This window comes from Aspergillus terreus, genomic scaffold (assembly GCF_000149615.1).
Source record: "Aspergillus terreus NIH2624 scaffold_10 genomic scaffold, whole genome shotgun sequence".
NCBI lineage: Eukaryota > Fungi > Ascomycota > Eurotiomycetes > Eurotiales > Aspergillaceae > Aspergillus > Aspergillus terreus.
This window is the reverse complement of record NT_165933.1, coordinates 573270-597635: the sequence shown is the minus strand read 5'-3', so window position 1 is coordinate 597635 and position 24366 is coordinate 573270. Positions and strand designations below refer to the sequence as shown.

At 54.5% G+C, this 24366-nt stretch overlaps 8 protein-coding genes across 8 annotated transcripts; 2 read left to right on the top strand and 6 right to left on the bottom strand.

The window, feature by feature from the left end:
- Positions 1-255: 255 nt before the first annotated feature.
- sec16 (COPII coat assembly protein SEC16) lies at positions 256-5786 on the bottom strand (the record flags this gene model as incomplete). The annotated part of the gene is made up of 3 exons (XM_001209741.1): positions 256-839; positions 895-1594; positions 1650-5786. 3 exons carry the CDS (start codon positions 5784-5786, stop codon positions 256-258), a joined length of 5421 nt encoding a protein of 1806 aa, XP_001209741.1.
- A 900-nt stretch (positions 5787-6686) lies between these two features.
- Positions 6687-10514, top strand: ATEG_07054 (aminophospholipid-translocating P4-type ATPase NEO1; the record flags this gene model as incomplete). Its single annotated transcript, XM_001209740.1, has 2 exons — positions 6687-9482; positions 9588-10514. The coding sequence occupies 2 exons, from the start codon at positions 6687-6689 to the stop codon at positions 10512-10514; spliced, it is 3723 nt and encodes a 1240-aa protein (XP_001209740.1).
- A 334-nt stretch (positions 10515-10848) lies between these two features.
- Positions 10849-12568, bottom strand: ATEG_07053 (putative MFS sugar transporter; the record flags this gene model as incomplete). The annotated part of the gene is made up of 2 exons (XM_001209739.1): positions 10849-11942; positions 12004-12568. The coding sequence occupies 2 exons, from the start codon at positions 12566-12568 to the stop codon at positions 10849-10851; spliced, it is 1659 nt and encodes a 552-aa protein (XP_001209739.1).
- A 1470-nt stretch (positions 12569-14038) lies between these two features.
- On the bottom strand, positions 14039-14776 carry ATEG_07052 (uncharacterized protein; the record flags this gene model as incomplete). Its single annotated transcript, XM_001209738.1, has 1 exon — positions 14039-14776. One exon carries the CDS (start codon positions 14774-14776, stop codon positions 14039-14041), a length of 738 nt encoding a protein of 245 aa, XP_001209738.1.
- Positions 14777-15313: 537 nt separating this feature from the next.
- ATEG_07051 (66S preribosome component MAK16) lies at positions 15314-16439 on the bottom strand (the record flags this gene model as incomplete). Its single annotated transcript, XM_001209737.1, has 2 exons — positions 15314-16238; positions 16378-16439. 2 exons carry the CDS (start codon positions 16437-16439, stop codon positions 15314-15316), a joined length of 987 nt encoding a protein of 328 aa, XP_001209737.1.
- A 252-nt stretch (positions 16440-16691) lies between these two features.
- On the bottom strand, positions 16692-20054 carry ATEG_07050 (FAR11/STRIP family protein; the record flags this gene model as incomplete). Its single annotated transcript, XM_001209736.1, has 6 exons — positions 16692-17020; positions 17057-17508; positions 17558-17687; positions 17736-17893; positions 17944-18056; positions 18108-20054. 6 exons carry the CDS (start codon positions 20052-20054, stop codon positions 16692-16694), a joined length of 3129 nt encoding a protein of 1042 aa, XP_001209736.1.
- Positions 20055-20645: 591 nt separating this feature from the next.
- On the bottom strand, positions 20646-21456 carry ATEG_07049 (phosphatase PAP2 family protein; the record flags this gene model as incomplete). The annotated part of the gene is made up of 3 exons (XM_001209735.1): positions 20646-21109; positions 21169-21358; positions 21409-21456. The coding sequence occupies 3 exons, from the start codon at positions 21454-21456 to the stop codon at positions 20646-20648; spliced, it is 702 nt and encodes a 233-aa protein (XP_001209735.1).
- Positions 21457-22209: 753 nt separating this feature from the next.
- ATEG_07048 (RBR-type E3 ubiquitin transferase) lies at positions 22210-24121 on the top strand (the record flags this gene model as incomplete). Its single annotated transcript, XM_001209734.1, has 2 exons — positions 22210-22423; positions 22494-24121. 2 exons carry the CDS (start codon positions 22210-22212, stop codon positions 24119-24121), a joined length of 1842 nt encoding a protein of 613 aa, XP_001209734.1.
- Between the last annotated feature and the right edge of the window lie 245 nt (positions 24122-24366).

Here is a 24366-nt window from a genome sequence, read left to right as displayed (position 1 = left end):
AGCAAAGGGAAACACGCAGAAAAGCCAATATGTAAATGCACATGACATATGTAGAATACATGAATGATCGACGTCGTCAATCACTCGAGAAGGTCCTAAGATCAAGTCGTGTCCCCGCAGGGACACGATATGCAAAGACTTTTTGCAAGCTTGTTCAACAATTCTATACCTGACCGTAAGCCAGAACGCGCTTCATAGAGAAGAAAGCAAATCGCAGAAAAGTGTTAGGTACGGGTCATCGACAATGGAGACATCTTATTTCGCCATCACATCGACGTATCTGCCTTTCTTTTTGCCCTTGACAGTGCCGCCCTTGCGTGCCTGCGGCGGACCAAGCAAATCGTCTATCGAGCTTGCTGTGCTCAGTGACGTTGCTGGACGAGGCGGCGGCCCGGAAGAACTACCGGGACGTGTCGGTGGTGCAGCCGCGCCTGTAGAGACAGATCGGGGAACCGCGTTGAGGAACGGGGGAGGAGCACCAAGTAGTGATGGTGCTGGGCTTCCAGTTTGCGGCGGAGGAGCACCAGCAGAGGAGGTAGGTCGACTGTCAGGGCCAGGCGGCTTAGGAGAAGCAGCCGGCGGAGGAGCACTACTGCCACTGGCAGTCCTGCTAGGAGGAGCAGCTCCTCTTGGTGGGGGTGGTGTACCACGGGATACAGTGGCACTGTTAGGATCCTTTTTGTTGACCCATTTCTTGAGCTCTTTGTCGTAGTAGAACGAATTCTCTTCGCCGAGCTTAGCACGGATGGGGCCACCAGAGTTGTTGTTCTCTTCTTTCTTGCCGCCTCCGAACCACCCAGGCCACCACGACGACTTCTTTTGTTGAGGTGCATTCTTGGCTGGAAGTGACAGTCAGTCTCTGCTCTGAATTGGCGTGTAGATCAAGACTCTTACCTTCGGCCTCCGCAATTCTGCGGAAATTCTCCTCCGCTTCACGGTCCTTTCGTTCCTTCTCCGCCTTCTGAAGGGCCGCAGCACGGGCTGCAATGTCATCGTCATCATCGTCGTCCATGAAAGACTTTTTCTTTTTCAGAGGCACATCATCAGCAGGTTCGTCCGTCGATTGGGTATCCGGTGCAGCCGTTGTCTCGATGGTGGGGGGTTCATAGCCAGTGTTGAAAGTAGGAGGCGTATAGCTAGACCCACTAGTTTCGGCCGGCATGTAGCTAGATGCACCCGTCTGAGAGTCCATCATGGAACCCCGATTGAGTGGCTGGCTAGATGGCCCGCCAGGCGGCAAGTACGGAGACGTGTTCATGGCAGGTTCGTGCGGCGGTGCGGATGCAGCAGGGTAAGACTGAGTAGCGGAATCCTCTTCAACAGGGGCAAGTGGCATGTAAGACGTCTGCGGGGGCGTGGATTGGTATCCAACGGCAGGTGGAGAGCCGTAAGGCCCGCCTCCCTGGTAGAAGGTGTTCTCCATGGGCGTTGCAGGCTCCTGAGATCCCCGTCGCTGTGGGAAAGGGAAATCCATAGGATGATGAGCGCTGGGAGTCCATCGAAGACCGTCCGCGAGGTTGTTCAGGAGATGCATTAGGGGCATATTGGTTATTTGGCTGGTAACGGGAGGGTCCGCTGCTAGGAATAGGCTGAGCTGCAGACGCCGCATAGGGGCCATACAGATCCGTGACCGACGGTGATCGGCTCACGGTAGGAGTCCCCGTAAATCTGGCAAAGGGACCGACATCACCTTCTCCAGCCTTTCCAGAGCCTGTAGAGGCTGCATCGCTATCATCGCCCGCGACAAAGCTATTGAATTTCGCCCACATCGAGCCTGACACCTTCTCCATACTTGGCTTTGATATCCAAGAGGACCCGCCATCATTGGTAGTTTGTCTAAGGCGGGCTGATAATTCGTCCACGCCGAACAACAAATGCTGATTGTGGTATCCGGAAGGCTTCGTGGTGGATTTGAGGGATGCCGCGATCGCGTCGCAATACTGTTGAGCCTCGGCTTTGCGTCCACGGTCAGCGAGAGACCAAGCGTGAAGCAGCTTGAACGCCAAGAGATGAGGAAGTGTGGCCATGGGAGCTCCCGCCAGGATCGTTGTGGCATATTCGTACGCCTCGGTAAGCAAAAAGGCATCCTCATCCTGCAAGATAGTAGATGGCAAATGTTGATGATCAGCACCGAGGAGGACGATGCATGACTGCGGATCATCAGCCCCGCCAAAGACTGCAGCGCGCGAGAAAATGAAACAAATGTGCGCGGCTTCGACGCGGCCATAGGACAGAAGAAGCCGGCCAAGAGACAGAAGCGCCTGGTGATCGTCAGGGCTACGGTTGTTCAGCACCAAACCCAAAGTATCTCTCCAACTATTCAAACCGTCCAAGGCGTTCTTGGCTGGCCCATGTCCGTCAACCGTGCTAATCATCTGCATACCGGCTCTTGCGGACGGTGGGACGAGTTCATCAATGCTTTCCTCAACGTTGCCTGCAAATATCTCATAGAGCGCGGCCAGGGATTCGGTGTTGCCGGTTGCAGACCGGACTTCGCGCCGGACGAACTCCTGGACCACTTGCTTCCAGACCGACTTGTCCATGGTCGACGCGATAACCATCGCATGACCCCAGAGCCGGTTATCTACTGCACTCCAAACTGCTTTTTCTCGGTCTCCAAGAAGAAGGTAATTTCGAAGGTTCCCGATTGCTTGAGGATCCATCGCGTCGGACTTTGATGGCGCATCTAATGGCTTAATGTCACCAAAAGACGGGACATTGGCTCCATAGCTTTCACTAGAGTCAGGATTCTCTGCCAGATGAGGGAAAATGACACCACGCAAGGCCTTTTTGATGGGTTCTGATCCTTCCAAAGTACCGTCATGTTCCACCAGGATTCGGATGATCTTCCATAGCAGGATCTTCTCATCATGGCGCATGCCAGATTCTGGGTGTAATTGGGCAGCTTCCGAGATGCCCTCGTTTTCAAACTGGGCAATCTTGCTAGACAACCAAGCAAGCAAGTCCTTCTTCTTGGACTTATTCTTGAGAGGGCCAGGATGTTGAACGATACTGTCTGCAATGGGAACCCAGTCGCGGAGCTGGTGTATCCTAGCTTCACCGGGAGCGGCCATGATCTTTGGCGCAGGTTGGCCAGCCGTGTAGCGTGGTATGTGTTTGGGGAAGCACGAAACGATCGCACCACCAAATCCAAATTTGACGATGGGTGCTCCTCTCCACCTCTCAAGAGGATCCAATTCTTGGCCATCAGTTGGCGGGATAAATTCGAGCTGCTGTGAAGCCACGCGGTTATGGGCAGGAGCTGAAGGAGCATACGGACTAGAGGACTTTGTCGGAGACCCGGAGCCGTGAACCGAAGCAGGTCGTTGCAAAGGATCGACCGCCGGCACGGAAAGCCTGGGGCCCAAGACTTGCTGACTAGGGGATTGTGTCTGCGATCTGCGAGGTGGCATGAATTGTGTTTCAGTGGCTGGTGGTGCAGAAGCTGGTGGAGGAGCGCTAGTCATAGGCGCCACACGCTTGGAAAAGTCATTCACATAAGCCGGGGGAGCATAGGGATTCCGGGGAGGAGAGGTCTGCTGAGGAGCCATTGGCGCACCGGTGTTCTGCGTATCCACCACCGTTCCACCAGGGACAGATTGGCCGACATGATGTCCAACGGGCTGCTCCTGTATCTCGTTTTGAGGACCCGCGGCCGATTCTTGCTCAGCAAATGACGGCTTCCGGAGGCCTTCCTGTGGCTGATAAGAGACCTTCTCATGATAAGCCAATGGGCTCGACGTCCGAGGCTGGAACGGGAGAACAGCCGTCTGACCAGGTCCACTGGAAGGTTGAGACGCATAGCGATTGCGAGGGGGCACAGGCGCGGTGGACGGAGGTGGTGCCGGAGAATACCGAGGAGACGGCGGAGGTTTGACTCCACCTTGTAGAGAAGGAGGTTTGGGCGAATACCGAGACGCGGCACTGGGCGCGCTTGGTGCGCTTGGCGCACTGGGTGCGAGAAGATTTACATATGGATCCGTCTTTTCCGGCTGATGCAAGTGAGGCGGTATACTAGAATCAACCGTGGGTGGAGGTGGAACAGCAGCATATGGATTGGAAGGTGGCGGCAGAACTGGGTGAGACGACGCCGGACCCGGAGTATAGCGTCCAGAACTGGACGGCCTAGATTGCGGTTTAGGCGGTGGCGGGGGTAGCTCTTCATAGAAGTTCTTCGGCGGAGCTGGCGGAGCCGTTGTTGTACTTGGCAATGTAGCCATTGGGGGAGTCGGCATGGAGGGAGCCCTTTGAGGAGGGGGAACACTGGCGGCGGGTGGACCTGGAGCCATATTATTGCCAGGCACCACCACCGGCCGATGCGTCGCGGCAGCTCTGCGAGGGCGAGCCAGATCCTCAGGCAGATCGTATGGTGATTTGTACCCTTCTTTGGAACGTTCCGCGAAGCTTTCCGCTCTGCTCGTAGCGGGTTTCGGCGGCTGAGGCGCAAAGTAGTTGGGAGCTGTTGTGGTGTTTCCCTGAGCATATCCCTGCGCGGGGATCCCTTGAAGTAGATCTGATGTAGACGGTTGATGCGGCGTGTAAGATGTTGGCTGTGCCTTGGGCCGAGCTGCACTCTCCGGCGTTCCAAAAGGGCTGCTCAGAACAGGCGGCGCGGCCTGTGAAGCGATTCCATTCATGTGCATCTCCTGGTTTGGCAACTCCCCCGAAGTTTCATCCTCCAAAAGCATATCATCGTCATCGTCGAGTTCTGCCTGCCACCGCGCCGCCAGGTCATCCTCAGGGGCCGGTTCAGGTTCCTCATCCGAGAGCTCGGCTTGCCACCTCGCAGCTAGATCTTCCTCCGACGTGGACTTCTTCACCTGGTTCCCGGAGGCCGCCGCAGCCAAAATGTTGTCGAACTCCCGAGCCGTTGGCGAAGCATCGCTAACCGGAGATTTCATGGAAGTGTCAAGAGAGTCCAGAACTTGGGACGTGCTTTTACGTGTCATGTGGCCGTAGGGTCGGGATTCGTCTGTTGAAGCTGACTCCTGCACCTCGTTAAAGAAAGCGCCCTCTTCATCTTCGTCACCATCGAATATCTGGTCTATGCGGCTTTCTTGGTTGGCCGTTGGCTCGGTCGGTGAAGAGACGCCTTCGTCCAGCAGTGGGACACCTTCTTCATATCGGGATTCGGACTCGGGGGGTACGTAAATCGGTTTTGTTTGCGTCTTCAGCTGGTCAAAGAAATCGTGCTCACCACCGGGGGAAGTAGGGCTGCCCCAGAGATCATGGCTCGTAGTGCCGAAATCGCCGTTGGGAGAGGTGGGAGTTTCCTTGCTTTGTTGATGCAGAGTCCACACCGAATCATCATGTCGCTCGACGGCTTGCGGCTGACTGTCCTCAGCCCACGACAGATCTGGCGCATTCTGCGTGGTTGGGAATGCCGAGTCGTTGCTTTCAAGCGAAAAAACGTTTCCTTCATCAGTCGCATTTCTTGGGACCGACTCTTGAGTTTCTTGTGTATCCTTGGGGGTATCGACAATCATAGGTGGGATATCGCGATCGGTCTCTTCAGGCTGGGGTTGGGTTTGATCTTGGTCGAGGGCGTTTGCGATCGGTTGAGTATCACCACTCACAGGCGGAACAACCGTGTCCACTACATCTTCCGGAACCTCTTGGAGTGGGGAGTCTTCTTGGGGTGGTGGAGTGACGGTCTTAGCTTGAGATTCCACTTGTTCAGCCGGGGAAGTTGGTTGTTGGTCGAGGGTGTTCTCTATCGTAGGTATCGAATGGTCCTCGGATCGTAACGCTGGATTCCACGAGGCGAACTGTTCAGAAGCTGCCATGGTCGCTAAAAATCCTCAAATTGTTAGTCTAAGATGGGAGACCGGACATGTTGTTTGAAAAATCATGCTTACCCAGATCAACGCGGCAACTAGCAGAGGTATAGGGGTAACAAAGATATTAATTAACAAGACATGGAAAGTCAGATGCGAGAAAACGAACGATGCACGGAGTCAAAGAGACGTAGTGATTAATTAGACCGGATGCATCACAGAAAGTTGAAGCATAGCAAGGTCATGACTGCATTACCGAGGGAGATGGCGCGTTTGGTCGCGATTGGGAGCCGTGATGGATTACACCGGAAGGAAAGCAAATGATAGCGTTAACTCCGACATCATAACTGCCACCTATGCGTTTGCCGTGCATAAATGGGGAATGACTCAGCAGATGCACAAATATCTTATGTTGGTATACCGACTATAGACTTTGCTCAACACCAGATACAACACGAATCATAATGTTCCACAGTCTATACACAGTCATAGAGCTCTTTGCATACTCTCCAAGCCCAATCTCCTCATTGAAATTGTAAACCATCGCGGTTTCATCCTCATATACCTGAACCGCCACGGCCAATCATGTGATCGGAGCTGTCTCCGCCTGCCATCATCGCATTCCAGGCCACCATGGCCATGACCAAGAAACAAAGACTCCAACCACTGCTCAACTCTCCTGCCTCAAATCTTTCCAATTGTCTCTGCAACATTTGTTTCATCGGCTGGTCTTCATCGCCCCTTCTAGCGCAATCCCGGCTTTCTCCACGATCAAATAACAATGGTCCCGCGGAACCACCCTGTCAGTAGCTCACAGTGACATGAACTCTAGCGGTTGGTGCAGGACCTTGGGAACCGCGCCACTTTTATGAGGATCTCTCCATAACATCCGCGATTGCACTGCCCGTCATGCCTTCGTCCTCCGATTACCTTCATCCCCACAGCCGCGCCAGCATCGCCGGTGACTCCGGCTCCGATACAGATCTAGACCTGGAGGAACTCGACCCAACCACAGCACAAATCCGGGATGAGCCACCGAGATACAGGAGCCAGGGCCCTGGAATAGCGCTGAGAAATCTGCGAGTCGGTGTAGGGAATCGCATGTGGAGACGGACTCCCTCTGGACTTCAACGAAGTTCGGAGGATATGGAAGGTTTACTGGAGGAACGCGACGATGACGGACAACGAAGATCACACGCAAGTTCACGCAACTATACGGACGACGATGCGCCCCTCCTTCACGAGGGCAGGCGCAGTTCCACTCGCTCATTCAGAGATGATGAGCGGGTGTCTCCGCCAGGTCGCCGATTACGCTTCTCCAGTCTCAAAGCCTCCCTTTTTGGATATTCGCGTCGATCAGCAGCAAACAACATCCCGGAGACCAAACCGCCTCGAGATGTCCTAGTTGGGCAGGCCCAAACATCCAAATACCCCGCAAATGTCGTTTCCAACGCGAAATACACTCCGTGGAGCTTCCTCCCACGGACCCTATACAACGAGTTCTCCTTTTTCTTTAACATCTACTTCCTTCTCGTCGCACTTTCACAAATCATTCCCGTCCTTCGGATAGGTTATATGTCGTCTTATATTGCACCTTTAGCGTTTGTCGTCTCCATATCCCTGGGAAAGGAAGCCTTGGATGATATCGGCCGTCGGAGAAGGGACGCGGAAGCAAATGCGGAGGAATTTACTGTCCTTTCCTTTGACAGATCTTTGAGCAGAAGGACACATCCCGGCGAGCCGCGCCCGGACAATGACGGGGCGGTGGAGATAACAAAGAGGTCGCGTGACCTAAAGGTCGGTGACGTCTTGAAGGTTCGCAAGAACCAACGTCTACCGGCCGATGTTGTGATCTTGAAGAGCATATCCAATGACTCGACCACAATCACTAAAGACCCCATCACGGAATCTGCAGATCTTCTCAATCCAGACCAGGATCCGGTGGACGCAGAGCCTAGCTCAAGTGCAACGCCAAATGCTGCGGCTGTCTCGTCGGCCAGCGATACCTTCATTCGTACCGATCAACTCGATGGAGAAACGGACTGGAAGCTGCGCTTACCCTCCGTTCTATCTCAAAGTCTCTCCTTCAGGGACTTTACACGATTGAAGGTCACCGCAAGCGCCCCGGACAAACAGGTCAATGAATTCGTGGGTGCTATCGAACTTGGACCGCCGGCTGGATTCTACGACCCTCATCTAAATAAAACGGACGAACCCGACGAACATGAGGGCGCGCAAGCAAACTCGGCTCCTCTCACCATTGACAATACGGCATGGGCCAATACTGTCCTCGCGTCAAACACGATTACGTACGCCGTCATTATCTACACTGGTTCTCAAACTCGCGCCGCGTTGTCAACATCACCCTCGCGCTCCAAGGTCGGGCTTTTGGAATATGAAATCAACAACTTGACCAAAATCCTATGTGCATTGACCCTCACGTTATCCATCATCTTGGTTGCTCTAGAAGGTTTTGAACCGACCAACGACAAGGAGTGGTACATCGCGATCATGATCTACTTGATTCTCTTCTCCACGATCATTCCCATGAGCTTGCGGGTCAACCTAGACATGGCGAAGTCCGTGTATGGCAGATTCATCGAACGAGACAAAGATATCCCGGATACTGTTGTGAGAACAAGTACAATTCCCGAAGATCTCGGCCGGATTGAGTATCTCCTTTCGGACAAGACGGGGACATTGACCCAAAATGGTAATCCCATCTCTGTGCTTTTTATTCGAATTATCATATCGCTGACAGTAGTAGAAATGGAGCTGAAAAAGATCCATGTTGGCACTGTCTCCTACGCAAATGATGCCATGGAGGAGGTCGCGTCATATATCCGACAAAGCTTCACGGGCAACTCCCTCACGACACCATCGGCAGCATTCGGAACCCAAGCTGGACTTGGAGCGGCTCCGCGGACGAGAAGGGAGATTGGTTCGCGCGTCAGAGACATCGTCCTGGCTCTTGCTCTATGCCACAATGTCACCCCAACCACCGACGAAGAAGATGGAGTGAAGGTAACGAACTACCAAGCTTCATCGCCTGACGAAATTGCCATTGTACGTTACACGGAGGAGGTTGGGCTCAAGCTATCCTATCGTGATCGCCAGTCGATTGTGCTTGAATCTACCCACACGGGCAACGTTGTTGTGCGGGTCCGCATCCTGGAGATATTCCCCTTCACGTCGGATAGCAAGCGCATGGGGATCATCGTTCAATTTGAGACGGGCGAGGAAATACTGGAGTCACCGAAGACGGAGAGCGAGATATGGTTCTACCAGAAGGGTGCGGATACCGTTATGTCCACAATCGTTGCAGCCAATGACTGGCTGGATGAAGAAACTGCGAACATGGCCCGCGAAGGTTTGCGGACGCTAGTGGTCGGACGCAGACGGCTTTCCTCCCAGCAGTATCAGGAATTCACCACGAAATATAAACAGGCTTCGCTTGCGCTCCACGGCCGAGACGTTGGTATGGCCAAAGTCATCGGCGAGTACCTCGAACGGGACTTGGAGCTGCTGGGAGTGACTGGCGTGGAGGATCGGCTGCAGCGCGATGTCAAACCGTCGCTCGAGCTTCTCCGCAATGCAGGAGTCAAGATCTGGATGTTGACCGGCGATAAAGTCGAAACCGCGCGCTGTGTGGCCATCTCTGCCAAGCTGGTTGCCAGAGGCCAGTACATCCACACGGTTGCTAAAGTTAAGGATAAGTCTACTGCACAAGAAGCTTTGGACTTTCTGCGCAACAAGACCGACTGCTGCCTGCTAATTGACGGCGAATCTCTTTCCCTTATGCTCAGCCAGTTCAGATCGGCCTTTATCTCCGTGGCCGTCCTTCTCCCCGCTGTCATTGCCTGTCGATGCTCTCCCACGCAAAAGGCCGAGGTGGCCGATCTGATTCGACATCACACCAAGAAGCGAGTATGCTGCATCGGAGATGGCGGAAACGACGTCTCAATGATCCAAGCCGCAGACGTCGGAATCGGCATCGTCGGCAAAGAGGGACGTCAAGCCTCTCTCGCCGCTGATTTCAGCATCACCCAATTCCATCACCTCACCAAGCTCCTCGTATGGCACGGACGCAACTCTTACAAAAGATCCGCCAAATTAGCCCAGTTCATCATGCACCGTGGTCTCATCATCAGCGCCTGTCAAACCATGTACAGCATTGCCAGCCATTTCGACCCGAAAGGCCTGTTCATCAACTGGCTCATGGTAGGTTATGCGACGGTCTACACCAACGCCCCGGTCTTCTCGCTCGTGTTCGACCGGGACGTGGACGAAGAACTGGCCAACCTCTACCCCGAGCTGTACAAGGAACTCAAGACAGGCCGCAGTCTCAGCTACCGGTCGTTCTTCGGCTGGGTGCTCGTCTCCGTCTACCAAGGTGCTGTGATCCAGGGCTTATCCCAGATTCTCCTCGACACGATAACGGGCCCGCGGCTGATCAGCGTGTCCTTCACGGCGCTTGTCCTCAACGAGCTCCTCATGGTCGCCATTGCCATCACCACGTGGCACCCGGTGATGATCTTCTGTATTATCGGGACCGCCCTGGTCTACGCCGCCAGCGTTCCCTTCCTCGGGAGCTACTTTGACCTGAGATACGTCATCACGGTCGACTGGCTCTGGCGCGTGGTCGCCGTCTGCGCTGTGGCCGTAGTGCCGGTTTGGGTTGGGAAACTGATCAAGCGGTCCTGGCGCCCGCCCAGCTATCGCAAAGTGCGTGGCTGAGTCGTTCGCTTTCTTCATATGAATTTCCTTTATTTGGTTGTCTTTCCTCCTGACTTTGGGTTTCGGAAGTGTTTGGAGCGATTTTCTGCTTCGTGTATGATGTTGTAACCTTCCTGACATTCATTTAGATATAGACTTTGAAATGTCATCTCATTTATTTCGACTAGGAGTACGAGTGAACCATTATCTCTTGGGAATGTTATACTGGAGTAGAGCACGTGTCACGTTAGCACTAACACATAATGCGTATATCATACATAATCATCGTCAACAACATGGTATAAGAAGCTCAACTACCCCCACGACACACTGTACGTCTCTTTGATTTCGAACACTAGGCACCCGGGCTAAAAACCTTCTTCAAACGGAAGCGAGAGAGGTCGCGGATAATGCCAGCCGTCTGCTTGACGTTTTCGCGGACAATAGACGAGGTCGGACGCGAGAAGAGCTCGTCGATTTCCTCGAGCGACTTGTTCTTCGTCTCCGGCATGAACAGGATCTGGTAGACCCAGCCGATGGCCGCAATACCACCGTAAAAACCCAGCGTGAGACCGATACGAGTCATAGAGTTCATCATGCGGGTGAAGTTGTAGGTGACGATGAACGAGCAGAGGAAGAGGTTCGCGTCGGCGGTGGTCATGCCGTAACTGCGCAGGTAGGTCGGGAAGACCTCGGCGGGGATGACCCAGGTGAGGCAGGCGTAGCAGCCGAAGAAGCCCATGTAGAGGATGATGCCGGTGAGGTAAAGGCCCTCGGCGGCGGCGGGGTGGACGTTGTAATCGATGGTGTAACCGGCGCCGACGAGCACGAGGCCGATAAAAAAGCCCGGCAGCATGGCGTTGGCCCAGTAGCGCCGGCCGAACTTTTCCATGTACATCACGGCTGGGATGGTGCCGATGAGCAGCGAGCCGCCGCCCACTAGCGACATGAAGACGCTCTTGCGCTCGTCGAAGCCGATCTTCTGCATGAGAACGCCCATGTAGTACATGATGGCATTGACGCCGGTGAACTGGCCCAGGAAGACCATCACATTGGCGTAGACCATGGCGCGGCGGGCGCGCGGCTCGGTGAAGAAGTCCATCCAGGCGAACTTCTTCGTCCTGGCCTGTTCTTCGTTCTCGGCCTCTACGGCCTGCCGCATGCCGAGGAACTCATCCTTGGCTTCCAGCGTGTCGAAACCGCGGATGCGCTTCCACACGGCGTACGCTTGCACCGGCTTGCCCTTGTGCATCAGGAAACGGGGACTCTCGGGGAGGAAGAGCATGCCGATGAAGAGGAGGGTCGAGAAGACCAGAGAGGAGCCGAGAATGTAGCGCCAGTTACCGGGAACATCGATGAAGATGGCAGCGACGGCGTAGCCGAGGACTTCGCCGAGGGCGATGTTCAGCTGATACAGCGAGACCAGGTTGCCACGGATCTTACTCGGCACTTGGATAGGGTTAGCGAGGAGCAGACGGGGGTAGAGACTGTTAGGAAAGGATATACATACCACATTCCGCGACATAGACAGGGACCGTACCGCCCTCCAGACCGACGCCCATTCCCAGGACGAAACGGCCGGCGAACATCATACCGAAATTAATTGCGCCAGCCTCCAAGCCGGCACCGATGGTGTAAAGAATGCAGGAGACAATGATAGCCATGCGACGACCGAGGTATTCGTTCGCCGGCGACAGGATGAGGGCACCACCCACGGCACCCAGGGGCATGCCGGCATTGACCAGACTCTGCTCCCCGTCATTCAGGTGCAAGGAGCCAGGCATCATGAGGTTGGCACCACTGATCAGGGACTGGTCCAGGCCGGAGAGGAGACCACCCAGCGAGGCGAAGGCGACCAGCACATAGGTGAAATACGCAGGGTTCGAGAAGGAAAACAGCAGGCCGGTGGACTTCACATCGCGCAGCTGTTCCTCCAGATGTTGAATCTCAGCGTCCATAGCCGCCTCGTTGAACTCGGCAGTTGCCTTGGGATCCTGCAGGACATCGTCCATCTCCAAGGCGGTAGCCTCCTTGTGGTCGTCGTGAGACGCCTCGACATCTTTCAGGGAAGACATAATGGGAAGATATAACTGGAAATAAGCGTTTATCGCCTGAAATGGCCCCGGTAGATGCACGAGGAACGCAGACGACGTGTAGCCCAGAGGACTGAATACAAATCCAGTCCGAATGCTAACGCTCACGGGAGACCAGCCAGTCACCCCAGGGCACCCGGGCCGGGTTATAAGGACATCGGTCGACTTGTGCGCTCACCATCGAGTCAGGTCACGCCGGCCGAGTGTGGAGCCATGACACTGCCAGAACGACAGGGTATTGGAGAAAAGGTAAGCAAAGAGGGGGTCAGGAAAAAAAACCGCAGGCCGTAAGGGTGGGGATGAAGGGGTTGTAAAGTTCATCTGGGGGGGCATGACGGCCAGTCGCAAGGAGTCTGGAGAGGAAGAATGGGGAAGAAACGGAGAGGCCTCTCCATCCCCCACAGGGCCGGCCAGAATCGAGACGGCATTTCGAGAGTATCCCCATGGGACGAGGCCGAAGCCGAACCGCGACGGTGGAACCTCGGAGAGATTCCGGGGGTTGTTGTTGTGTTGGGTGAGATTCAGACGGAGTTTTACGAAGCATAACAGGGGGCCGCGTCGGTCGAGATGGCCCAAAAGGGGAGAAATGATGCCGGTCTCGGAGAGTTTGGAACGCCCAGCACGAGGGGATCTCACTCCCGAGCCTTTCATTCGCCCTGGAGGATTGTTAAGATTCGTCGATGAAGGCTTGAGTGGGCACGACCATGGGTTGGCCATCCCCACCAGAGCGTGGGATGGCCCGCGATGGTGGAGAGGAGTCGTCCGACGGCTGTTGGCTTGGCTCAACGAGAATTTCCTGCTCACGGCAATGCGTTCTCCCGACAACGCTAATCCGAGTCTCTTTTTCTTCTCGAGAATCTTCTCGAGGGGTCGGTTGTCCTGGTTTGGCTTCTTGTCAATCTATCCAACAGTCAGCCTGCAGGGAATACGTGAGGGGACGTATAGAAGCCCTACGCCTGCCCGACCAGGTATACTTGGGGGTGGCAATTCTCATCAAGAGTTAGCGTATTGTTGCATCTGCACCTCAGACATGTGATCCGGAAGACGTCGGTAAACTAGTGCCAGAATATGGGATGTTGGCTCCCTGTTCCGTGTGGATGGAAAAAAGAGTTGGAGAAGGGAAGACGGAAGAAGCAACAAGGCCAAAATGGTTCTAGAATATCTTCCCCAGTCAGCAGTCCACCCAACAACAACCCATCCACTTCTTCAGATTGTCCTTTACCTAGTACAACCTATAAGCAACAGAACATATAGAAGTGACTGTATTAATTATCATAAAATATTCATCTGAATCAAACCACCTCCCCCGGAATCCCAACCCAGGACCAGCCAGCAGTACCCAGAGGATCTATCTCTTCTTGTATGTACACAATTTCGCCACGAATCACCCTAGAATGTCAAGTCTCTGTCCTCAGTCACTTTTCCATCTTCCTGAAATACACTGCACTCCCTTCACCGCCGCCCCGACAACCCAACTGGCTTCCGCGCACTGGGATCACCTCCATAGTACGGCGAGCCCGGCCGATTGCCCGGAGCCTGACCTGGGCTGGGGGATCGGCCGCCGTGTAATCTCGCGCGAAGTCGCTCCTGGGCCGATGCAGCTCGTTCCAGCGGCTGAGTGCCGGGCAATCCTCCCGAGACCGTCTGGTAGGATCCGGCCCGCTGGCTAGGCAGCGGTCGTGCTCCGGCGGGGTGCAGCGATGGTGATCCCGACTGCATCGGCGGCGACTCCATCGGAGTGTGGGGTGCGCTTTTGGCAGTGGTCAAAGGAGGGGCACTGCCCACACTGCCAGGGTTCCCTCGTCCTCGTCGCAGGCTGGCCGTCTGCGCAGCGGGTGGTTGGGCTGCTCCCGAGTCTCCCCAGAGGTCACCTAGGCCGCCTCCGCTGTTGCGTCCGTACGCCGACGCCCCAGGGGCACTTCCATAGGTGCCGGGTTGAATCTGCGAGGTCGCGATGGTGCGGGCCGGCGAGGGCTGGGGCGCTTTGGGGTCCGGTGGGAGCCAGGAGGGAAACGGACGGCCCTTCTCGGTATAGTACGCACGGAGGACGTTGGAGATGTGGGAGCAATCTTCGTGATCGGGGTCGTCGCCCTCGTCGCCGAGGGTGATGGCACGTCGGAGCGAGTTCAACCGCGTCCCCAGATTCGAGATCGCCGATGAGGACGTCAGGGATGAGAAATACGAGGTCATTCTGTGGTTTGGTGGAGCGTATCGTTTGTGATGTGGTCTTCCGTGGGAGGCGATAGCCCACGAATGCGGGGGGTGCAGATAGATGGATGAGGCGATGTTGACGAAGGAGAACAAATGCGACAACGCCAGGAACACCAGAACTGGGGAAATGCAGAGCAGACTAATGCAGGGAGCAAAGAAATAGGAGGATGGCAGGGGCGGGATCAGGACATGGTTGACACTGCGAGTGTGTCGGATTGAATGATGATGTTGGCTCCACTTGGTTTCCCCCCGCACGTGATCCGCCTGCTAAGCCTATCTATAGAGACATTAAAATGTTCGGCTTCAACTTTGAATAACTCCATGATGTCTACTGCAAAACACTATATGCAAGTCACGCAGGGTATGACGGACCCGATCACAACAGTAGCAGAAAGATAAACAGTAGAAGAAATCTCAACAAAACCACTCAACGCCATACAGAAACAAGCCCCATTGCTTTTCTTTTTCTCTTCGTTTTCCCGCCAACATTGTAAGAGGTCATTAGGTATATTCCACCTAGGCCAGGATGTTCTCCTTGCCAGTGCCCTCGGTCTCATACTCGATCTCAATCCGAGGTCCCTTCTTGCGCGGCTTGGCCTGGGGAGCAGGACGCTTCCGCTTGAAGCCTGGCTTGGGTTTCTTGACCTCTTCCTCGTCGCTAGGAGCATCGCTGTCCTCCTTGTCACTCTCCTCATCGCTCTCATCCTCGTCCTCATCATCCTCCTCATCATAGTCGTCGCTCGAGTCGGCGGAATCGGCACCCAGCCAGTCCTCGATATCCTCCAGATCCTCCTCATCCTCGAGGTCACTCACATACTCCACCTCGCCAACGCCCTCTTCCTCCTCGTCCTCCAGCTCCCCATCATCCATATCCTCGTCCCGCTCTCCATCACCGGAGCGCTCCAACCCACGCAGCACCTTCTTCCAGATGCCCTCCTCCACGTTCAGCGGCCGATCGCCGTACGCACCGCTGCGCAACCGCTCGATCAGCTCGCGCTCAATTGCCCGCTCCACCTTGGCCGCCGACTCGGCCTTGCGCTCGCGCGTCTCCTCTCGCCGACGGATCTTCGGCGCCAGCTTGGGCACGACCCGCTCGCCCAGGCGCTCCTCCTCCTTCGCCAGCTTCTTCATGCGAATCGCCACCTGCGTCAGGCGCGTCAGGCGCTGCTTGCACTTGTGCACCAGGAACTTCGGCCAGTAGATCAGCCGCTCGTCCACCTGCTCCAGCGCCTTCGCGTAGTTCGACGACAGCCGTATCCGCTCCCACCACTTGCTGGGCATGTGCGCCCGCTCCACCGTCTTCATGTACAGGTACATCGCCCCCGTCTCCGGGTCAGACCGCACCGTCGCATACCGCGAGTTGGCCAGCGGGCACGACTGCCGGTTGCACAGGCCGCTGACGTTGTATTCATTTCGGCAGAAATTTTGCCCCTTTGTGGTTCTGTCGAGATTGTTTGTGTCAGTAAGTTTTGTTTCCTCGTGATTCAGTTTTATTGCTGCATTGGGGTTTGTCGTTCCACATGTCTAGGACGAGCCGTAGAAAAACTTGGATTGGGGCAAGAAGGCATCATTCAACTCACTTCAGCTTGTAGGAGCAGAATTGCTGGTTGATCACCTGCCAGACAATCTCGTCTGACGACATTTTGTTCCGAATAACCCAGCGACCGCGCTGTAGGACCCGGGGGTGTGTTGGTTGGGGGTGTGAACTCGGCCAGGCTTTGATGGTCCAAGAAAAAAAGTTGCCGCAGCGATGGTCACGTGGTGGCTCTTATCGATAAGCACCAAATTATCAGGTACTCGTAATGAACGGATGAGAAGCAAGTAAAGAAGAAAATTCACTCGGAACAATCAATCATATTCATCTATTGGGTATTAACGTGCCTCTATCATCGTCTCACCATCCCTCCATCTGCATAGGTGCGCCCTCCCATTCAGTTCCATTCATCATAGACCCACCCATGTCGTCCTCACCGTTCAGCATCTCCTCCCCAGCAAACCCCCATCCCATAGACTCGAGTTCGCGGACAAAGAAGTCCCGCTCCTCCTCCATGAGTGAAGCGCCCTCTTCGCCGCCCATCACGTCCTTGTAACGGCGGAGATGCCACCAATGTGTGAGACCGCGCAGCGCTTGCTCCAGAGGAAGAGCCTCCTCAACCTCAGCATCGATATCCGATCCGGCCAGCCAGTCATCGCGCAGTTCCGGTCGACAGTAGAGGTAGATGGCTGTTATGACACGCATGTTGCTCTGTCGCCACTTACGGCCACAGTACGGGACCTGCGACTTGAACAGCTTGAGGGTGTAGAATCGCAAATGAGGATCGGGGATCTTGAGTCCCTTCCGCAGAATTGTGCTCGATTTGTATTGAACGAGTAGAAGACACCGATGGGCCTTGTTCCGTGTGATCTTCTGCATTATATGCAGATAATTAATGGCGGAGAAAAAGTTGCGGAACGAGAACACCTTGATCGGCTCCTTGGGCGGCGGTGCCGTCGGGTAGCCCAGCTCGTCAACCTCCGGGCGATGAGGACCGTCGCCAAAGTCAGGGCTGGGTTCCTCCGGAGACGGGCCTCGCACAGACGTGCTGCCTGCTGCGGCGTCGGAACGGTGTCGAGCGATGGGAGGAGGAACGGCCTCATCCTCGCTGGACTCTTCGTCCGTTGACGGTGACTCGGGCGGTTGGTCCGAATGGACATGGCAGAAATGGAAGAACCTGCCACCGTCAGTATATTTTCAAGGGCTCAAACGAGCATATTACTTACCCCAATTCCTCCCGGTCATTTTTCTGTGCTACCGCTTGATCGATATCCTGGTGAGCAAACATTTTCAGGATCAATGGGAGGTAATTCGAATCCAGTAGCAGCTGCGTCATATACTCGAATTTCAGGATATCTAGACATGGTTAGTCTAAGTTTCTCCCGTCTAATAAATTCAACTTACGAGATCTCTTGAACCACTTGACTAACAGCAGCAGCGATCCTGAGATGGCTTTGCCTGTGATCTCACGTAGCCGGATATTATCAAGCTCATCAATCACAGCGTCGAAATCTAGAGCCGCTTCGTGTCGAGCAAGCCCATTGACTGCCCCGTAACTATCGCTAGAACCTGTTCAGTAAGACCCTCGGCAGAAATACAGGCAGTCACATACCTCCTGCTCTGGCCACTTTGCCCGTTGGCCTGATTAACCATCGCACTGACATTTGTCAAAATGACCTTTAAGAAGACAATCGTAATCGACTGGAGATGCACAAGTGCTTCGGTCTGCAGGAGCGTCAGTAATAACATTCCGATTCATTCAGCATGGGAACCCACGTAAAAAGCTTCAACGGCGTCCAGACGTCGTTGGATATCTTCATTTTCAGTTTCCTTCTGCGAAGGCCATGTAGGACCAGACTTTTTCTTTGTCTGAAGATCAAGACCCTCCAACTCTTCGGCAAGCTCATCTTGAACATCGTCATCCGATGCATTACCGCTGTCATCCAGCCACCAACCACGATCATATTTCATAAATCGCTCCCGCTCTTCCCAGAGTTGACGCATGGCCCGCGTCATCTTCACACGACTGGAGAACAGTTTGCCGGCTTCAATAATCGATGCGGGGACATCGCTCCCTTCCCACTTCTTTCCCACCAACACATCCTGGAGCTCAGTAGTGCCCTTCCCACCGAGGTCGTTGCTGGAATTGTCGAGGGGAGGATACATAAAGGGGAAGTTTTGGTTAGTCTGATAGTTTTGTTTCTTTCCGGCTTTGCCTCCAGGCCCAATGGGAGAAGGGGGAGGTGATGGTGCCGGGGTCGCAATATGAACAGACTGGTGAAGGATCGAACCATTTCCACCTGCAACGGAGGGTCCAACTCCGGAAAAGAGGCCGTTGGAGGAGACTGCTCGACTCGGGTGTTGCGGCAGAGGAGGAAGGATAGAGCTGTTTTCTAACTCCAGAGGGACCACCGGTGGAGGCGGGTTGTATGATGGGTATTTGGATGTGATCTCCTGTCGAAAGGCGTGATAGTCGAGAGGGGATGCAGTGAGGAAGGGGGTCCGCCGAGAAGAGGCATCCTCTTTATTTTCAAACGACGGCTCCAGTTCTTCCTTGGCTTTCTTCAAGCTGTCGCTGCCGCCGAAAAAGAGAAGGAGAGACTTCCAGAAGAGAAGAATGATTCTCGTGAGCGGAACATTCGTGGCATCGTCCCAGCGCAATCGTGCTATGATCTCAACCAAGAACACTAGCAGGTTAGGTTTCAAGTCCATGAGGGCGTCCCTGAGAGGTGCATTCGAAGGGTCACGGGATTCCTGCCTTCGACCAACCTCTACTGTCAAATAGAAAGCCGTGAGAACAAGATTGGCCTCCCGTTCTGAAACAGCAAGTGAGGCTTGATTCGCTTCGACGCCCGCATGGTCCATATCGTTATTGGAGGGGTTCCGAGTCTTCTCGAAGGCTCGACATAGACACGCGAATAATGGCTCGATGCCAGCGCATTCGCAAAATAAGGTTACATTAGTTTCCATCCACTTGATTTGGAGCGACTTGGGCTTGGGATCCACTGCCTGAGACTCATCCACGGGATAGTCATCCGTAGCTCTGCCGGCAGTCATTGCCCAGACGCCAGTGACAGCATAGCATATGGCCTCCAAGGCTTCGATGCGAGGAAATACTGCAGTTTCCCCAAGGCTTGTAATCAATTCACTCATGAACTGCTTCCGTAGATCACCCGGGGCATCTATCCACGAAACCCGCGTCTCAGTCTGCTGACTCTGGCAGAACGAGCTCCACTTCTTGTCGAAAGACGACCTCATTCCAAGGAGCATAGCTCTATCAAAGTCGCTGTACTGAAACCATTCTTCAATTTCCTCTGCGAATGGCTGCGCATCGGCATACTCAAAGGCGTAGGCAGGTTGTTCCACCTTGGGCATTTCCTGGACGAGTTGCCTGAGCTGTGCCAAACTGAGAGAGTCTGGAGGCCGTTCCATGTTCTGCTGGATCGGGGCCGGCGGAGGTGGCTGTAGAGGAGGCGGGGGCGCAGATCCATCCCGACGCAGTTCAGGACGGCGGGGGAGATGTTGGGGCTCCGAGGGTGCACCCAACGCAGCAGGTTGTGCAGCCTGTGAGGCTTGCTCCTGTCTGAGGCCCTCGGCAACCTCTTCCATCAGCTGGTCGTCCGAGACCGGACTGATGTCAGTCCCAGTTTGATCGACCTCATCGGCGCGGACGATATGAGGATCTTGCAAAGCCAGGTCGGCAGACACTGGGGCTTCATCCATGTTTGTAGAAGGAGGAGCTGATGTTGCTAGGAGAGACTCAGGTTTAGAGAAAGGTCGGTGATCAACAATCAATGGCCAGGTTGTTTAGTGCCGACTAACGGAACCGAGGACACTGACAAGCGTGCAACCTGAGATTCCATGGAATAGGCCGTGGCATGGTACTCAGTCCAGCTGGAAACACATGGTGGAAGAAGCGTTGGAAGCGATTGCGGGGGGCGATTTCGGCAGCAACAATCGTTGATAACGATCTCAACAGCGGCGGGATTTCGAGGTGATCTCCGCACAGTCACGTGCAAGGTACCGAAAGACGGGGGACATTTCCATTCCTCTTGTACTCTTGTATCCTGGATCACCTATAGAAATTAATCCTGTTACTATTATTGAAATGCTTATATTGACTTTAGATTACTGGGCTGTGTGCTCACCACATCCATGTCAGGTCCATACATGTAGTTCAGAATATACATCGCGCGACAAACATATATATCCACGGTCTCCGAGTCAAAAAAGAATCAACAAACACAAGGGGTATCAAACCATGCACTAATAAACTATGTGATATATCCTCCGTATATAATAGAGCCCAACCAGTCACTTAGATTTCGCAGCAAGATAATCACTATTTTCTCGACGTCTCAACTTCCGCTTTGCTTCCCACCGTTGCCAACCGGCCTCAGTCAGATCTTCAGTTACCACCAGATCTCGTAAGCGGAAGAACCTGGCTACTTCCAAGTCCGACGCCCAATCTATCCATCCATGGGCCCGGAGGGACCCCGTTATGCAAAACCACGCCAACGCACACGCGATTCCCGCAGCACAACCGGCGAGAACCTGCCGGGGAGTATGGTAGTTCAGATAGATGCGACTGATTGCCACGGCAGCGGCGCCTACACTAAGCCCGACGGCGAGGATGCTTCGCATGCAGAACGAGAGGGCGGATTGGGATGAGGTGGTCGGGACGTGACGAAACAGGAGGAAGAGACTGAGATATACGGCAAAGTAGGCCATGAATTGCGCGTGGGACGAAGGCATGCCATAGCCTTTTCCGAACATTTCTAAGCCATTGATGTCTTGTCAGCCGGTTGGGAATCAAAGCGGTGAACAAAACACATACGCTTCGGTCGTTCCTCCTTGATGATCCGTTTTAGCACAAAGTTCAACGCTTCACATCCCATTTGCCCGGCGAACATCAGTAACACCTCCGCCTCGCGAGAGGACCAGATCAGAGTGGCATAGACCACACATAGTGCTTGGGGAACGAGGGCTAGCCAGGCGGAGAGAAACGAAAGGGGGTCGTTGGGATTCTGGAGTCAGTGGTTAGCGGAAATCGGGTCGGAGAAAGGAGCAGACGTACATAATGGACGTGAGTGAGTGAGAATGAAGCCAAGTGAGTGTCGTCCATTATGACGGTGGTACGGAGTAGGGTCAGATCAACTCGAAGTGGTGATGATAATCATTGTTGGAGTCTACTTCCCCAGGGTGATGCCGCTTTAAGCCCGCTTGTCTGCGTAAAGCAGCCTGACAGCGGGATGACCATGGGATCATGTGATTTGCTTATCAGGGACCGGATCACGTGCATTGGCGGGGGAGTCTCGATATGGCCTCAATAATTGCAAAAAATATAGACATCCTCTGGACACAAATCACAAGAAGGTCCGCTGGGCAGCAATCCTGCCTGATTCTTTCTTTTCTTCTCTCGATGATCGTCGCCTTTTGTTGATCCCGCAGGCAAACCATGACGCCGTCTGTCTCTCTCCTTTTTCATCTCGTCAATCCTCTTCTCCCCCCACAATCCACCTCGTTATCCTCCATCTATTTCGCTCGCTTGACGACACTATTACTTCCATGACCCCTCGGTAGTCCGTACTCCGTACATTCTGGAGGTACCTGATTTCTTCGCCACCCTTCCCATATTTTCAAACCTGACAACTAAGCGACGGTTCACTTCCTTAGTTCTACCCGATCATTTCCTCACCATCGCCAATAACACTTCTGACCAGCGTCCGTTGGGCCTTGACCTCGAAGGAATGACGACTATACTCTCTTGCATCTACTATGGTCATCCTCGGATTACTTGACATCCACTGAACTTTTTGCCACCGTCCTTCAGGATCGACTTGCTTGATTATTCATACACCACCGAACCGTCATCACAATGTCCGATATAGAATATCTTCCAGAGGATGACCGCTCTATGGAGCTGTCTTCCATTACAGCTATCTTCCCGGAGATCGCCGTTGACCCGTCTGTGCCATTCCGTGCCACTCTCGATCTGCCCGTCAAACCGGCGACCCCTCTTCGGGTGTGCTTCCATCAACAACAAGAAGCCGAATTTCCAAACGGTCCTGACGCCGCCGACATCTCTCGACGTCAGTGAAGCCGGATTCGGCCATGAGTCTACATCCAATTCATTAAGGAAGGACTCCGCCGCGGATGCAGACAAAGACATACATGTCTTGTCACACCTCCCGCCTCTACGGCTCGAAATCGACCTTCCCGATGGCTACCCCGCCGATCGCTCCCCGGTCATAAAGCTCAGCACAGACCCGCCATGGCTTCCCGCGCCGATCCTCTCTCGACTCGTAGATGATGGAAAGCGCCTCTGGGAGGAATGTGGCCGAAGTCTTGTGATCTACTCGTACATCGACCACCTGCAGCAGTTGGCTGACACCGCTTTCGAGATCGACGACATCGCAGACGACGGCGTACAACTTCCCAGATCCCTAAAGGTCGCCATGCTCGACTTCAATAACAAGGCTGAGCGCGAGAAATTTGAACAAGAAACCTTCGAATGCGGCGTCTGTCTTGAGCCGAAGAAAGGCGCCAATTGCCACCGTCTCCTGCTCTGCTCGCATGTTTTCTGCGTCCCATGTCTCCAGGACTTCTACAACAACTGCATCACAGAAGGTGATGTCGAAAGCGTGCGGTGCTTGGCTCCAGACTGCGCGAAGGAACAGGACGCCAGAGCGAATGCGGACGCCACCACGCCCAGAAAGAAGCCCAAGAAGGTCGACCGCACTCTGAGCCCCAGTGAACTTCTCCAGATCCCGCTCGAGCAGGAAACCGTCCAGCGATATGTCTTCCTGAAACGAAAGAAGAAACTCGAGGCCGACAAGTCAACCATCTACTGTCCGCGAAAATGGTGCCAGGGCGCCGCTCGCTCCAAGAAACACCCCAAACCCACGGACCCGATGAATGACGACCTCGACGCCTCTGACTCTGAGGAGGAAGGCTGGGTGTTCGACCCGCTCGGTGACGAGGGCCAGCTCCCACCCATGGCAGACCGCGTCGCCATCTGTGAGGACTGCAACTACGCCTTCTGCTGCGTGTGCAAGAAGGGTTGGCATGGCGAGCTCGTACGTTGCTTCCCCCGCCGCGAGGCAGAGCTGTCGGCAGAGGAAAAGGCTACCGAGGAGTATCTTCGACTGTACACCTCTCCATGTCCGACATGCAACGCCCCCTGCCAGAAACGTATGGGCTGCAACCATATGAAGTGCTTCAAATGCGACACGCATTTTTGCTACCTGTGTTCCAGCTGGCTGTGCGAGGACAATCCCTATCGCCACTTCAACGATATCAGCAGCTCTTGCTTCAATCGATTGTGGGACATGGAAGGCGGCGACGGCATCAACCCCGACGGCGCAGAGGCCCTCCATCAGATCCCCGACGAGCTGCTGTTCGATGAGAGCAGTGATGACGAGGACCAGCCCGCGTGGGACTTTGATGATGACATCGACGACCTCCCCGCGCAACCAGCACGACGACCGCCCCCGCCGGCACCAGCTCCCCCAAGAGTCCGCGAGGGCGGTGGCAATCCTGGCAACCGTGCGGGGCGAGGAGTCAATGCGAATGGTCTCGATGCGGCAGGCCGTGCTGCGGAGGCCGAACGTCAGGCCCAGGCGCGCGCGATAGCTGAAGTACGCGGTCGTCCGATGCCAGGACGGGCAGGTCAACCTGTCAACGGCAACGGACCGATCCATCGTCCGGGACTTCAAAGATTCTTGGATTTGGTCATGAATGACCGGGAAGATGAATGGGATAGTGACGAACTCGATGATGATTTCTAAGACCGTGTTACGATTTGTGCATCTTCAGCGAAAAGTCGTGTACTACCTTGGATCTGGCTTCATGTTTGTTTTGAGCACTTGCTACCCCATATTTATGATGATGATGTTCTTGCATATGGCCCACTTATTACTGTTAGCGTTGCCTGGTCCAGGTTGGGGTTCCCTGTTCTGTACCAACGATGTTATGTCCATTTCACGCCTGATATGTACTCTGTGTAATGTATACCATGTTCACTAGGTTAAGA